At 36.7% G+C, this 17322-nt stretch overlaps 1 protein-coding gene across 1 annotated transcript in view; it reads left to right on the top strand.

Annotated features, from left to right (window-relative positions):
• Window positions 1–17322, top strand: part of LOC132551291 (transmembrane protein 94-like) — a 45184-nt gene that overhangs the window by 20252 nt on the left and 7610 nt on the right. The window contains exons 11-23 of the mRNA XM_060215417.1: window positions 3131–3196; window positions 8058–8179; window positions 8843–8936; window positions 10540–10648; window positions 10782–10884; window positions 11748–11912; window positions 12078–12273; window positions 13007–13090; window positions 14754–15275; window positions 15422–15521; window positions 15625–15733; window positions 15978–16152; window positions 16875–17120. Of these exons, the coding sequence (XP_060071400.1) occupies window positions 3131–3196; window positions 8058–8179; window positions 8843–8936; window positions 10540–10648; window positions 10782–10884; window positions 11748–11912; window positions 12078–12273; window positions 13007–13090; window positions 14754–15275; window positions 15422–15521; window positions 15625–15733; window positions 15978–16152; window positions 16875–17120 (2091 nt within the window). The remainder of the gene's footprint in view (window positions 1–3130; window positions 3197–8057; window positions 8180–8842; window positions 8937–10539; window positions 10649–10781; window positions 10885–11747; window positions 11913–12077; window positions 12274–13006; window positions 13091–14753; window positions 15276–15421; window positions 15522–15624; window positions 15734–15977; window positions 16153–16874; window positions 17121–17322) is intronic.

Here is a 17322-nt window from a genome sequence, read left to right as displayed (position 1 = left end):
TGATCAGTCCTCAACATTCCCTATCATATTGTCCTATGTTTGTATCATATGTGACATAAGAATAGTGCAGTTCTGTATCCCTTCATCAGACAGACCTGCTTCAGTATATGGAGGCTGTCTGCCACTGACATGTCTAAATGACTGACCCAGACAAGTCATCAGGCAGTATTGAGTGGGTATTGAGGAGGGGTGGGGAGCAGATAGAAGTATGGGGTTAGAGTGTTCCCAGTAAGTGGCAGAGTGTGCCAGATACCAGACCTTGGGACTGTAAGCGGACAGTTGAGCTGTACCCTAGGAGAGACTGCCTGTACTTTTCTCTGCACTGTTCAGCTAACAGTACACACCAACCCTGCCTGGGCAGTTCCATTGTACTTTAGAGAACATGGACTAGTCCTGTTGAGGGAGGACAGGATCTCACCCAAATGTACTCTTCCATTTTCAATAGGCTGTAGGCCAATATGAGGTCAAATTTAGTATCAACTCCAGATCAGTGGGCCATAACCCCCAGTTGAACTTTCTACACTGGATATTGAATTGTTTACAAAATTGTGGGTGTGTTGATATTTTCAGTTGGTTGTTTACATGGGAGGTGGTTCATAAGGTTGTGAATACAAACACGTAAACAGGGTGTTTTGCAGAGTGATGGTAGAGAGAGGTCAGATGAAGAGGCTAGTGGTCTACTGCACTGCATCTGACCACTCGCCATTAGCCATATATTGATCTAGTTTATCAAAGCCTTATGCGAATCACCTTATAAACCATAGTTATTAGATTGTCAGCTGCAAGGAAGAGTTTCTTACTACTGCTGAGAGAAAATTTTTGTCTTTAAAAGTGGACTGGAGTGCAAGGTTGAAGATTACTGTATAGAGAGGTTATACTATGGTATGACAAACTTCAGTGATCAGTCCTTTTAATTGGAACATAATTATCTGTAGTGGATATTGTTAGAACAAACCCAAACCCTTTACAGACTATTGATCTAATTATGAATACACAATAAATTACCAGCAGGGTGTATTAAATGTATGTACTCATGTGTAAGGCCTTCTGTTAAATCTGACTATAAAGTGACTTTTGGACTTTAAGTGCAAACTTAGTACATTATTTCTTTATTACACAATCCTAGATACATAAACATTATTTCCCGTAAGAGTATTGCAATACCCTAATGTGAATGTATGAACAATGAGGACAGAAATGTTTTGAGTGACATGGTATCACCAGCCCTATAGTGTGCAAGATTGTAGATCAACTTTACAATAGGAGAAGTCATCTGTACTAGGATAATCAGCCAACAATTTGTCAAGTGTAAAAGTACACGCTCTGCCTCGAGGGGCTGTTTGATAAGGCTGTAATGATAATGCACACTTTTGAATGTTTGAGCCTCTATTCTGCTGTACTTTATAAATTGTTCTCAGCTGTTTGTTCTCATTCTGGAGCCAGTGAAAACCCTACTGGGAATCGTAAGGACTTACGTACCTTATGCACTTTAATGAGAATTTATCACCAATAAAATTATGCTGTAACATATTTGTTAATGCACTTTGCTTTCACCCTATGTTCCCCCATGTCATAGTAGACTAGGCAGTTCGTTGAAATGGACTGGACTATGTTATACTTACAGGGTTGTCAGCCCTGACAGAGACATGTGGGACATGAGAATGTTTATTCATTAAGACAGCCTTACACAATCTAAACAAAAGAATAATAAAAATCTGATTTTTTTCAGTAACATTGGCCTAAAGAAATCATTTCACATTACCGAGGTATTCTTACTTAACAAGAAGATCTTGATGAGATTTGTATTATAGTTATCCTATATTGACAGGTGTCTATGATAGACAGGTACATTAAAAAGATGTTCTATATAGACAGGTGTCTATGATAGATACAGAAATAGAGTTGTCCTCTATTGGCAGGATCTAATGAGGGATAGATACAGAAATAGAGTTGTCCTGTATTGGCAGGGTCTCAGAAATAGAGCTGTCCTCTTTTGGCAGGGTCCAATGAGGGATGGATACAGAAATAGAGTTGTCCTGTATTGGCAGGATCTAATGAGGGATAGATACAGAAATAGAGCTGTCCTCTTTTGGCAGGGTCCAATGAGGGATGGATACAGAAATAGAGTTGTCCTGTATTGGCAGGGTCCAATGAGGGATAGATACAGAAATAGAGTTGTCCTGTATTGGCAGGGTCTAATGAGGGATAGATACAGAAATAGAGTTGTCCTGTATTGGCAGGGTCTAATGAGGGATAGATACAGAAATAGAGTTGTCCTGTATTGGCAGGGTCCAATGAGGTATAGATACAGAAATAGAGTTGTCCTGTATTGGCAGGGTCCAATGAGGGATAGATACAGAAATAGAGTTGTCCTGTATTGGCAGGGTCCAATGAGGGATAGATACAGAAATAGAGTTGTCCTCTATTGGCAGGGTCCAATGAGGGATAGATACAGAAATAGAGTTGTCCTGTATTGGCAGGGTCCAATGAGGTATAGATACAGAAATAGAGTTGTCCTGTATTGGCAGGGTCCATTGAGGGATAGATACAGAAATAGAGTTGTCCTGTATTGGCAGGGTCCTATGATGAACAGTTACAGTGATAGAGTTATCCTGTATTTGATAGGTTCCTATAATAATCACTTTCAGTAATAGAGTTGTCTTTATTGAGTATTTTGAAAAAAGAAAGTTTGTTATCTCTATTTTTTGAAAATTCCTTAATGGATTGCTCATATTTCCTTATGGAAGTTCCACTTGGTCTTCAGTTGTACTCATTTGATTTCTGAAATTATCAGAAAAAACAAAATGGTTGACAAGCAGCCATCTTGGATTTCAATAGTGAATGTTTGTTATCGCTATATCTTGAAAAGTATTGGATGATCTTCTGCAACTTTTGTATGTAAATACCCTTGGTCCCTAGTTGTGCCTGTTTGATTTTGGGACTGATATGTGAGATGTTGATATGTGTAAGTAGATGGGTGCAAGAGTTCATGATGGAGTGCTTTTTTAATTGATATATGTTTTTATCGCAGATTCATCTTTTAATCAAATGAGACATAATAATTACAAGATGGCCAATTTATTGTTATACCATACATAACTGATTGTATTCTCTTCTTTTGTGATTTTAGAATGTGTTCGGCTTGCGCTTTGATGATCCAACATGGAAGAACCACTTGAACTCCCTGAAACCACTGGTTAGTATGGTTTTCATAGTTTTACTAAAAATTGTCATTTACTAATTCCAACTATTGTTCAGTATGTTTTTTATCACTGTATATCTGTCACTAGTAATCATTCTGGATGCTGCTTTCTGCATGATATCTCTTGAGGGGCTAGTCTGATTTTGATGAAACTTGGTTGGTTCACTTGTTACCTTAAAACCTTGCCCAAGTTCGATTAATAGCAAATTCAGCACATATTTAATGAGGCTGTTGTGACCTAATCTGATTTCTTTAATCACGCTCGGATGCTGCTTTACACATATCTTTTGAAGGTTTGGTAGGATTTTGATGAAACTTGGTTGGTATATTTGTTACCTTAATCCTTTGCCCCAGTTTAATTAACTGAGAATTCTTGCATTTTTAGGTCATCTGACCCGAAGGGTCCGATGACCTATAGTCATCATGCTTCGTCCGTCGTCGTCCGCCGTGCGCCGTGCGCCGTTCGCCGTGCGCCGTCCGTAAAGTTTTCATTCAAACGACTTCTTCTCAAATACTAGAAGGTCTAGGGGGCTAATACTTGGCACAGAGGATACTGGCATGGAGCTCTACCAAGTTTGTTCAAATGAATGACCTTGACCCACTTTAAAGGTCACAGGGGTCAAATATGTTAAAATCTTTAAACAACTTCTTCTCATTAACCAAAAGGCTCAGAGTGTAGATATTGGGCCTGTGACATGCTGGGATGAAGGACTACCAAGTTTGTTCAAATGAATGACCTTGACCCACTTTAAAGGTCACAGGGGTCAAATATGTTAAAATCTTTAAACAACTTCTTCTCAATAACCAAAAGGCTCAGATTGCTGATATTGTGCCTGTGGCATGCTGGGATGAAGGGCTATCAAGTTTGTTTATATGAATGACCTTGAACAACTTTCAAGGTCACAGGGGTCAAATATGTCAAAATCTTTAAATAACTTCTTCTCAAATACTAGAAGGCCTAGGGGGCTAATACTTGGCCCATAGCATGCTGGCATGGAGCCCTACAAAGTTTGTTCAAATGAATGACCTTGGCCCACTTTCAAGGTCACAGGGGTCAAATATGTTAAAATATACAAAGGACTTCATCTCAATAAGCAAAAGTCTATGAGTGCCGATATTGGGTCTGTAGCATGCTGGGAGGAAAGGCTTCCAAGTTTATTTAAATGAATGACCTTGAACAACTTTCAAGGTCGCAGGGGTCAAATATGTCAAAATCTTTAAATAACTTCTTCTCAAATACTAGAAGGCCTAGGGGGCTAATACTTGGCCCATAGCATGCTGGCATGGAGCCCAACAAAGTTTGTTCAAATGAATGACCTTGGCCCACTTTCAAGGTCACAGGGGTCAAATATGTTAAAATATACAAAGGACTTCATCTCAATAAGCAAAAGTCTATGAGTGCCGATATTGGGTCTGTAGCATGCTGGGAGGAAAGGCTACCAAGTTTATTCAAATGAATGACCTCAACCCACTTTCAAGGTCACAGGGGTCAAATATGTTAAAATATACAAACGACTTCTTCTCAACAAGCAAAAGTCCATGAGTGCTGATATTGGGCCTGTAAGATGCTTGGAGGAGAGGCTATATTTGTTCCTTGAATCCTCAACCCACTTTCTAGGTTTAATTGCTTTTTGTCAGAATTCTTGGCATTTTGTTAATGAGGCTACTGTAACCTGATTACTGATTTCTTTAAACACTGTATTTGAAATCTTTCTGCACATTATCTTGTGAAAGAATAGTTAGATTGTAAGGAAACTTGTTTTGTAGACTTGTTACCTTAACCCCTTGTTCAAGTTTGATTATCGGCAAATTCTGCACATAGTTAATGAGGCTGCTGTGACCTGATCGGCTGTTATCTGTCAGCACCCTTACTGAATACTTTCCACATGTTACCTCTTAAAGGAACAAATGAATTTTGATGAGACTTGCTTGATAAACTTATTACATTATTACCTCACTCAAGTTTGATCAACCATGAATTCCATGCATATTCAATCATGGTGCTCTTACCTATCTAATCTAAAGACATTTAAAAGGCAATAAACATATCCCTTATCAACTAAACTAAAGCATGGAAGAAGATTAAGAATAATAATGATAAGAAACAGAACAATAACAACAGGGCTCCGAAGTGTTTTTAGAAATCGAATGTTCAAAGTGATGTTGCACTATCACCGGTTATGATTTGCTTTACTGATAGTAACTTCACTGCAATTTTACATATCTGACTGTAAGATGCTGTATTGTATTTTATTAATGTGCTTAAAATTTCACTGTTTTGTCATACTTAAGAGGTAATAGAACTGTACTTCTTAACCTTTAGTTCTCAGTTTTAGCATTAATAACACTTTGAAGAAAGATAATCATCCTGGATTTTGAGAAAAGAGTTTTATTATTGCTATTCTTTAAGAAATACCAGATGGATCTTTCTCAAATTTTGTATGTTAGTTCCACTTGATCCCTGGTGCAGCTGTTTGATGTTGGGAGTGATCAGAAAAACAAAATGAATGATAGATGGGCATCATGGGTTTTGACAATGAAAGTTTGTTATCACTATTTATTGAGAAGTGCCAGATAGATCTTTCTCAAATTTTGCATGACATATCCTTTAGTCCCTGGTTGTGCCCATTTAATTTTGAGAAAAACCAGAAAAACAAAACAACTAACAGGCCGCCATCTTGGATTTTTATGATGAAAGTTTGTTATCTCTACGTCTTTGGAAACACGAAATGGAATTTTCTCAAATTTCATATGCAGGTTCCCCTGGTCCCTAGTTATGCCTGTTTGATTTTGGAACTGATCAGAAAAACAAATGGCTGACAGGTTGCCATCTTTGATTTTGATGATGAAAGTTATTTCTAATTTTGGGACAAATCAGGGGGAAAATATGGGTGACAGGTGACCATCTTGGATTCAGCAGTTAAAGATCATTATCACTGTTTCTTAAGAAGAGTGTTCAAATTTTGTATGATCTAGAGCAAAACAGAAGAGAGAAGAGAAAAGAAGGGGAAAGGCCGAACTTAAAAAGAAGAAATAAAAATCAAGCAATAATTGACAACAAGATATAAGATCGCTGCAGAAGAATCTCTTGTTTGAGGATTGATTCAATGAGTTCCCCTTACACAAGTGATAGGATCCCCTTAAAGTAATGGTAGTTGGAATGTTCCGTAGGGTTATTTTGGGATAAGTAGCTTTGTACTTTATATGGTACAAGCAGATGTGTCAAACAAGTGCAAATCAATACATGACAGGGCCTCTAGTTACGCATGTACTTTTCATATAGAAATATTCACCTACTGCAGCTACATTGTTGAGCAATAGCGATGATATTGAATATGTATGATTGTGTTACATGACGTTAATTGCCAGATTGGAATCCTGGGAAATCTTTATTAGGAAACCTATGGGCATTGTGATAGTGTAATGATATCCAGTGTAAGGTGTAGAACATGTTTTAAAGGTACTTTTAACATGAAGACTTATTGATGATGCTGGTAGGAGTGATCTGTCTGTGTAGTTAGTGTTACAGTCTGTAGACAGACCAGGTAAATTCTATTCTCCTTACGTGAGATCAGATAATTTCAGTTTTCTATTCAGTCTGTCTTGTCTGGGGTCTGGTCTGTCTGGTACAAAGTAAAATATTTAGCTCCAATTTAGATCATTGTTAAAATGATGTCTTATCCAGATGTCCTTTCAGGTACAAACCCCACAGCAAAGACCTTTCTGTTAAATTAGAAAAAGAAATTAGAAATATACCTGATAAAGAGTGCTAATGGTCTTTTTATGGATTGTTTTAAGTAATGTGTAAGAAATGAGATCAGTAATCAGTTATAGGTGGTTTGTATACATCTCCTTGTGAAAACAAGATCACAAACCGTACTTGGGTTACACAACATCACAACCCTTCCTTGGGTAACACAAGATCACAAACCATCCCTTGGTAACACAAGATCACAAACCGTACCTGGGTTACACAACATAACAACCTTCCATGGGTAACACAAGATCACAAACCATCACAACCCTTGGGTAACACACAACATCACAACCCTTCCTTGGGTAACACAAGATCACAAACCATCCCTTGGTAACACAAGATCACAAACCGTACCTGGGTTACACAACATAACAACCTTCCATGGGTAACACAAGATCACAAACTGTACCTGGTTTACACTACATCACAACCCTTCCATGGGTAACACAAGATCACAAACCGTACCTGGGTTACACAACATAACAACCTTCCATGGGTAACACAAGATCACAAACTGTACCTGGTTTACACTACATCACAACCCTTCCATGGGTAACACAAGATCACAAACCGTACCTGGTTTACACAACATCACAACCCTTCCATGGGTAACACAAGATCACAAACCTTCCCATGGTAACACAAGATCACAAAACTTCCCTGAATAACACAAGATCACAAACCGTACCTGGTTTACACTACATCACAACCCTTCCATGGGTAACACAAGATCACAAACCATCCCTTGGTAACACAGATTGCAAACCTTCTTTGGTTTACACAAGATCACAACCCCCCATGGTAACACAAGATCACAAACCTTCCATGTATAACACAAAATCAGAATCCTTCACTAGATGAAAAAAGATAAAAGCTGTTTTCTGGGTGAAACAGTTTTAAACATTTCCTTGGATGATACATGTAAACTTAAAATGATTTTTGAGTAAATAGATAAACCATTAACAAAATCTTTCTTCATTTGGCTAGAATATTGAAAACATAACCTACCATGACTTTTTGACTTTTATCTTTGGATAAACTTTGTTTTGTCACACTGGCACTACATAGACTTTGATATGTGATATTTTGTGTCAACAGGGTCTTAACATACTTTTGAATACCTGTAACATCAAGACTGTGGAGTGGTACACTCAGTTCACTGACCATGTGGCATCTGAGGCTCTGGAGAATGAGGAGACTGTGGCTGTGGTTAACAGAAGGTATTCAGAACTTTGTCATCTTAAATAATGGTGATAGCACTTATCTGTACATCCATCTGTTCTTACATTTGTGCTGTCCGTTTATGCATTACTATTATCATTCTACTTCAATGAAAAAAAAATCACTTTAATATAAACGTTTGAACGTGTTTGTCAGTTACAAACTATAAAGGATCAAAGTTCAACTACTAAAAAAGAAATTTGTTTTAATTCAATCAGCCAAATATCAATACAGGGTTTAAGAATCATTTGATGATGGCAGACTTTTCCCATATGTCTGCCTCTAATCATTTTTGTTTGCCCATAAACTTTTTCATTCTCAGTCCCTCTTATACAACACTAGTCATTTAGTCTCAAATGTTGTTACAAGGTTCTCCTTGTTGCCTACTTGTACAGAATGTCTTTCTTCTGTTGTGGACATGTAAAACAATATTGCCTCCAGTAATTTTTGAATTTGTGCTAAAAAATTATTAGTGTTACTTATGAGAAAGAATTAGGAAAGACTTATTCTCCTGATAAGTGTGCTTACTGCCCTTGAGTTCTATATGATTTGTATTTGTTGATATTAGGATTAATATGACTTATAACACCAATCCTTAGCAAAGTATGTTATTTTCAATGAGTACTAATTAATACCTGTCTGTGTTGGTGTGTTTTCTGCAGGTGTCTCTGTGAATTGGCCAGACAGATTGGTTTCTCTGATAAAGCTATGGATATTTTCACTTTAGAGCGCATCCTTGGAATGTATAAACATGTGGTAAGGACTACAATAAAATATAAAATCAAAAGGTTTTTATGCCCAGGTCATCGAAAAGGGGGGAAATTTAGTGTTACCCATGTCCATCCCTTTCGTACGTCCACATTTGATTTTCGCACTATAACTTTAGAATGCCTCAATGAAATTAAAAAATATTTTGCATGTATGTTGAAAGGACATGTCAAACTTTGTATCTACTCACAGACCAGACATTGTGTTAGATATGAACATAGACATTTATACCATGAATTTTTAATGAAGTTTATCAGATTATGCACAAGTAAAATCACCAACTCACATCAGTTGATCAACATGAGACCAAATATTGTGTAAAATAGACTATCCAGTACCAGAAACTTCTCTACTTATTTTATAGACCATTCCAAAGTGTATCTTTTATACCAACAGTGACAATTGCTGCAAAGTTTAATGCATATATTTTGTATTCTCCAAATTACACTGGACTTGTGTTTCCCTACACTTTTCTGGTATAAAAATGTCCAAAATATTCCATGTCATGGGACATCATGTCCAATGAACATGGAAAAAGAAGATGAAAATTGTTATGGAGAAATATTATGATGTGGAAATGGATAGATAGTTTCTTGGAGCCAAACAGTAGCAAACCCTCATGATCAAATCCTTTAAACATTTGTATTCCATATAGGTTGTGTACTCTGATAAAAAATTAAAATGTTTAAATTCCTCATTGCAATCCTTGAAATCAGGTTTCAGTGCATTAACTTTTAAAGGATTTTCTACAATTGAATGTATTTTGTAATGTCACCAATAAAAATCTCTGTCAAGTTTTAATTTGCTATAATTTCAAGATTATTCACTACAGGTTGAATTTATTTTGACAGAGTTATGCCCCTTGCAATTTGTAAATTTCATGCAGTATATAGCTTCTGCTCATTATCTCAGTCAGACATCTTGAATTAAAATTTGGTATGTATATGTCTTATGGGAAAATGCAGGTCATGTTTTTTTAGTTCAGTTGGGTTTAATGAGTTATGCCCCTTGGAATTAGAAAATTTAAAGAAAAATTAAATTTTTTAAGTCAATTGGCCTGAAGATCCATGTGATCTTATGGCATACTGCAGTTTCTGTCCTCCACTTGTACATCTTTTTTTTTGACAAATCGCTAGTTATCATGAATGACTGAGCAGATTTTTGACCATATTTGGTCAGAATCATCCTTAGGCAAAGTTTTTTTTTTCTGCTTGAATGTAGGTCTTTTGTTGAAATCAGTTTGGAGCTCAAAAATTTCTCATCTTGCAGGGAAAACATAACATTATAAAGGTGAATGAAAATGGTTTTACTGATTGGCCTGTTGTTGCAATTTTACCAAAAAAAGTGAGAAAATTATGTCAATAATGAGTGTAGCTGGTTTTGGTGTATATGTTGATATTGTAGCACCAAAATCATTCCATACCATTCTAGACTTGTAACTGAGAAAGTTTTTGATTTGACCATTTCTGACCTTACACCAGACCTACACTTCCAGAAGTAATTTATCTAGATTTCATTAATAATCAAGGTTGCAAATACTGAAATCCAACTGTTTTTTAATGCTGATCACTGTACTGTCCTGTTATTACAGCATCCTGATGAGTCAGCCAAGGAAAGACTCCATCGGGCCAAGTCTTTCATACAACACAAGATCCCAATGCCCAATTTGGTGTCTGTTGTGGTCAGGGAGAAAGCCTCAGGTCAGAATATCTTTCAGTAATTATAATATTGTTGTGATACAAGTATTATCTTGATTTAAAATGCTTTGTGTGTAAATTGTTATATTACCTGTCACAGGTATAATCTAACATAGCAATGTATCTTATGTTATAGGTTTAGGGCAGGTATTATCTCAGGGCACAGCTGACCTGCTGCTGGCATGCTGTAGTGACTACTGGGATGGGGAGGATGTTAGTGTTCTCACCGAGAGTGACAGGTAGCTAAACTGTGACAAACATTTTCTTTAGATTGGTAATGTCAATATAGTAGAAGTTCATATAACAACCAGCAGAAGATTAAAGTGCGACATTTCAAGGACAACCCTTTCACCATCATCATATCATAGACTGAAAAAATTCCAAAATAGTTGACAAGGAAAACAACCTTTTCAGGCACCTGATCAAGGCCATCTGGACACACCACAGCAGGCCACAATTAAACAGGAATTTATGGGGCCATAGACTCTTACACATCAAGTGTTAAACAAAGTATAGGCAAATCAATTACAGTACATTGTTACCCTTGTCACAATTTTTTATATATTAGTGTAGATAGTATTACAGTTCAGGAGTAGTACACTTCACACTGGTAAGATGTAGTTGTAGAAAGGTCACACTTAGATATCTTCTGTTGGTTGTGTTATAAGAACTTTCTTTCCGTAGGTAGCTAGCTTACCCCTACTTCTTTAATTACTATCTCCATCAGTGTACAAGGTTTAATCCCTGAATACAAGGTTTGTTTCTCACATAAATGATGACTTCTTGTGTGCAAACATTATTAGAACCAGAAATTGAGTTTGAAACCATTTATGTTTACATTATCAAGTATCAGTTAGCAAAAATGTCCTTAAGAGATGTATCTTTATCCATAAAATCAATCAGAATATGCCAAATTGTGAATTAAGATACATTTAATAATCAACAAATATTTGAATATTATTGTAGTAGCATGCAGGCACTGTATTAGTAGTGTTGTGATGTTTGTTTTTGAATACTGACCACCAGCATTGAGAAGATACATTTAACTGAGAATATGAGAAGGGATAAGGTTTCATGTTTATAAGGTGTTGTGTATTTTCAGGAAGAAGATTTTGGACTTTTACCACCGGACAAGCATGGCCTCTTACTGTACAGCATTCTCTTACCGTCCACTTACCCAACACATTTCCCCTCACCTAGATAACTTATATATCCAACTATCCCATGGTGGAAATGTTATCTTCAATTCCTGCAGTGAGACACAAAGGTATATTTTAAACTGACTCACCTAATGTATATGTTATAAAAAGTAACATGTATACTTATATTTAATCAAGAGAGAAAAAAAAATCAAAATCATAAATTCGTAGAAGTTGCATCATAGAAAGGAGAGTGTCTTTGCTTAATCATTGATATACATTCTCTTTAACAGGGATTCGAATACAGATTCCAATACGGACTTGGTGCACGAGACACGTTTGCTCAGTGACAGTTCTCGTGCATTTAGTGTGGACTCCCTCTTTGACACAACAAGCATCTCCTCCATTGAGGATATTCCTGGTTGCTGTCAGGCTCAGAACAATCAGATATTTATAGGAATGGTGTCCATGCAATACCAAGCCAGACAGGTAAGGGTCACCAGATATTTGTATGAATGGTGTCCATGCAATACCAAGCTCGACAGGTGAGGTTCACCAGATATTTGTATGAATGGTGTCAATGCCGTACCAGGTCTGACAGGTAGGGGTCACCAGATATTTGTATGAATGATGACCATGTATCATCCTTTCATCTACAGTCACCTTATTGTCACATTGAAAACTACTCTAGTTAATATTATACTATTGGTGTGACTCTTTTGTCATCATTCATGTGAGGAAGTGTGATAGAAATGGTCTGCACCTTTTATCTGCAGTTAAATACACACTTAAATAGGATTGAGAAAAGCTCAGATCTTGTACAAAGTGCACAGTATACTTAATAAATAATGGGAGGGAGACCAACACTCCTTATGTTGAACTTTGCAGCAGTATACCGGGGTTGATCTCTAAGTGATCTCCAAAGAATTCCTTACTAATTAAACATGATAAAATGAATCCTACTAGCTGGAGGTTTTGTGTTACTTACAATGTATGTGCCTGCAGTCAGCATCATGATTCTGATGATTGTCAAATAGCAGGCTAAAATATGTACATAGTAAGTAACACTGAACCTTTTTAAGGCTTTGGGATTGCTTTTATTTCATTTTTATGTACATTATACACTTGTTAATAAAATATACCAATGGTTCTCAATCAACAGTAATTCTTGATCCTATTTAGTCTACAAAGGATACTTAACTTGATAGTTACTTTTTTTCAGGAAGTTGTGCAATTGATAGAAAAGCTAGAAGTAGCCTGCATCAGATTTGTTCACTTTTCTCAAGAAAATGAAGTGAGAAGTAGAGTAAGTATTTTGTTCTATGTCTTGTTTTAGCCTTCTTACATCATGCAGTTTCTGTAGAAATCTTAACAAATACTTTACCATTGGCCTTTGATAATTTCACTTCCTAACTATGAACCATTGTTATGTGTTGACCTGACATTTGGCCTTTGATAAACCTATCTCATTTATTTGAATCAGGGTTGTGTGTTGGCCTCATTTGCTTATTGCAAGATGCATATGGAACGGTCCTATCCAATACCACATACTGTCATAAGTCATACTGTTATGTCCCTATGCTGATATTTTGATGCCAGACTTTGTACAGATCACAGGTGTAGGGGACAAGATAACAGACTTTGTTCAGGTCACAGGTGTGGGGGGACAAGATAACAGACTTTGTTCAGGTCTCAGGTGTGAGGGGACAAGATAACAGACTTTGTTCAGGTCTCAGGTGTTGGAGACAAGATAACAGACTTTGTTCAGGTCTTAGGTTTTGGAGATGAGATAACAGACTTTGTTCAGGTCTCAGGTGAGAGGGGACAAGATAACAGACTTTGTTCAGGTCTCAGGTGTGAGGGACAAGATAACAGACTTTGTTCAGGTCTCAGGTGTGAGGGGACAAGATAACAGACTTTGTTCAGGTCTCAGGTGTGGGGACAAGATAACAGACTTTGTTCAGGTCTCAGGTGTGAGGGACAAGATAACAGACTTTGTACAGATCACAGGTGTAGGGGACAAGATACCAGACTTTGTTCAGGTCTCAGGTGTGGGACAAGATAACAGACTTTGTTCAGGTCTCAGGTGTGAGGGGGCAAGATTACAGACTTTGTTCAGGTCTCAGGTGTGAGGGTACAAGATAATGGACTTTGTACAGATCACAGGTGTTGGAGATGAGATACCAGACTTTGCTCTGTAATTTCATCTTGTTTTACTTATAATCACATTGTCACCATAGATTTATTTTCCTGAAACAGTGTATGAAAGAATGAGTTTCAACCAAAGCTTGACAAGATTAATACTAAATTTGATGTGATCATAACTGTTTAATCACTTTTTAAGATTTTTCCTGACATATATTATAAATGAGAAATCATGCATATCATGAACTGCTGTGTTCTTTAGTAAGGGTTCAGCTCAATAATAGTACAATTCTGTAATAACTATTATACAAGTAATAGCTTTTGTGTCCTGATTGTTTTAAGAGCTACAGAACATGCATTGTTTTGGGAACTGATTTCTAATGTTTCTCTGATGAAAAACAAGTTGCTTGGTGTTAATTACACAACATACAACTTTATAAACAAATAGTAGAGTATATTTTTAAGGAAAAGAACCTTTGCCACTCATATTCATTTTGCTGTTTTTTATTAGTGCCACTCATATTCATTTTGCTGTTTTTTTATTAGTGCCACTCATATTCATTTTGCTGTTTTTTTATTAGTGCCACTCATTTATTTTGCTGTTGGTTGATTAGTGCCACTCATATTTATTTTGCTGTTGGTTGATTAGTGCCACTCATATTCATTTTGCTGTTTTTTTATTAGTACCACTCATATTTATTTTGCTGTTGGTTGATTAGTTCCACTCATATTTATTTTGCTGTTGTTTGATTAGTGCCACTCCTATTTATTTTGCTGTTGTTTGATTAGTATCACTCATTTCAATTTTACTGCTGTTTAATTAGGTGTTTGCAGAGAAGATGGGTCTAGAAGCTGGATGGAATTGTCACATATCTATGTTATCTGATCCAGCCCTTAAGGGGGAAACTGCAGCCTCGTCTGCAGCTGATCTGCCTCACCGCATGTCTCGTTACTCTAGCAGAAACTCATCTGACACTGTCGCAAAGGATACAAACATGGTGTCGTCAACCTACAAACATTCCCAGGATTCCATGCACTCACGCTGTCAGAGTGCTCCAAGCATTGTTAATTTAAACTCCTCTCAGGTTAGGTTTGAGATGACAACAGATACATCGAGTAGTGAACCACGGTCTCCCCGAGTATATATAGGGGAGAGAACTCCATTGACAACAGATGGGGAAGATGAGGAGGAAGTTCTTTTCACCAACACAGAACTTTCAAAGAGCTACAGTAGTCAGTGCAATACCAATCAGGACCTAGATAATATCACAGACATAGAGAGTCGTCATGCCTCCAGTTACTTTACAGAGAATACAGACAGTCTCACAGGGGCCCTGGACAACAGGGTAAGGCTCAAATGTACATTTCTTTGTAGATTTCATACAGTATATACGCTTTATAACACCATGAAAATCTCTTTTAAGGACTTCTCAGTTAAGAGGACTGTCATCACAAATGTTCACTAACAAATGTTGTCTTTATCTTTTCATAGGCAAAACTTCCTAGGGGAATAGAAAACATTCGACCTCATTTACAGACAGTTGATAATGTCCCTCTTCTAGTCAACCTATTCACAGACTGTACAACTCACAGTAAGTAGAACTATCAGCTTCTAGTCGAGAGAAATTATTATAACTTCACTGAAAAAGCTAGAATGTACAATATTTAAATACATTGTCATGGTTTTTTCTCTAGCAACACAGGAGATGATGAAGATCATGCAGGAGTTTGGAGAGGTGGTTATGTGTGTCGGCAGTTCAAACAACATCAACAACACAGCCATCTTCCTTCAAGCAGACTGTAGGTAAGTGTTGCATCACTGATATAAATAACACTGCAGATTTATATGGGGTTCATGTACAAAGAAATTTCAGTTATTTTGCTTTATAAACATAATGATTCAATGATTCAAGTACAATGTACCATCCAGGGTGCTACTCTAGGTTGAGTGTTAAACATAATGTTCAAAGCTATTTGCAATTTTGATTATTTCCATATGAAATTGATGACTGTTGCTTGCCTTATTCTGTTGAATTGTTGACCCCCAGCCTGGCTCTAGAGCCTCTGTACCCCCAGGTTTGTGCAGTAGACTCTCTGATGACAAAGCCATGGAAGGAAGACCAACTGACCCCAATGCAGCTAGCCAGTACCCTCATTAGCATTCCGTGCCCTCTGACTTTTAGGAAGGAGGACAACATCAGTCTTATCAAGCTTATTGCAGAGGTGATGAAGTGAAAAATAACTCAATAAATTAATAAATAATAAATTTAATTTACATGGTTAAACATATCAATCAGGAAAACACACTCCATTGCAATTTTAAAATGGCTGCCATCGATTTTGAAGCAAACAGGGAAACAGTATAGACATTAGTTTTCTGCATAGCTGATGTAGAATTTTCATTATTTCTAAATATACTGACAAGATTAAATTTAATTTAAGTTTAATAATGTTGAAGTCGTATTTTGCTTGAGTAATACTGTTTGATAATCCTCTAATTTGATATGTCAGACTATATTTTTTCAATGCAACCCATTAGACTTGCACAAGTTGTAACTGCAGACTTCATTTATTCAAAATATCAAAAACAAGCCATCTTAACTGAACTATAAACATTGAATCTTGCTTTTGATTTCATAGAATGATGAATTAAGTTGCTCTTGAGACAAATTTGACGTGAACTGCTTCACAGTTCATTAAAGTTGTCTTAGAGCAACTCAATTCATCACCCCATAAAATGGACAAAAGCAAGACTGAATGCTTAAAACACTTTTGGTTGAGCCAATACACTGCATTTATATAGAGAAATATATTCAAATTTATATTTACTTATGTAAATGTCAGAAAACTTTGTAGATGAGATTGTTATTAGCAGACGTTTTAATATCTTAATCTACATGTACACAGAAGGCATATAACCATTGAATAACATTCTATGATTTTAGGCACGGTCATTCCTGATGAGCAGCAGGAACTGTTTCTACCTAATGCTGTGTTACCACCTGTCCTTGAGCTTGGTCCAGCTGCTGGGCAGTATGGTCTTGCTGCCTCCTGTCCTTGCTTCACAACATCTTCTCTGGATCCTCTTTATCGTCATCCCCTTCCTGTCCTTAAGCATGATGGGATTGCCTGTTGATCCACGAGTCATGAACAATGCTACCACACACAACTCTGAGTATATCACCAAGGATGTAAGTAACATTTTTTACTATGTATACTTCTAGTCATACTAGAGCATTTTAGAATATTTATGATAGAAAAAACATAGAACTTAAACAATGATGTAAAAAGCCTGTAGGAAGTATTACAGAATGTGAGGTTTGTCTTCAGAGGTTGAAATTAAATACACAGATATACAATATGTATATCTTTAGCTTAAATCTGTAGCTACCA

This window comes from Ylistrum balloti, unplaced genomic scaffold (genome assembly GCF_031769215.1).
Source record: "Ylistrum balloti isolate Yb309-2 unplaced genomic scaffold, AGI_CSIRO_Ybal_v1 Utg370190, whole genome shotgun sequence".
Classification (NCBI taxonomy): domain Eukaryota; kingdom Metazoa; phylum Mollusca; class Bivalvia; order Pectinida; family Pectinidae; genus Ylistrum; species Ylistrum balloti.
This window is presented reverse-complemented; position numbering and strand designations above follow the sequence as displayed.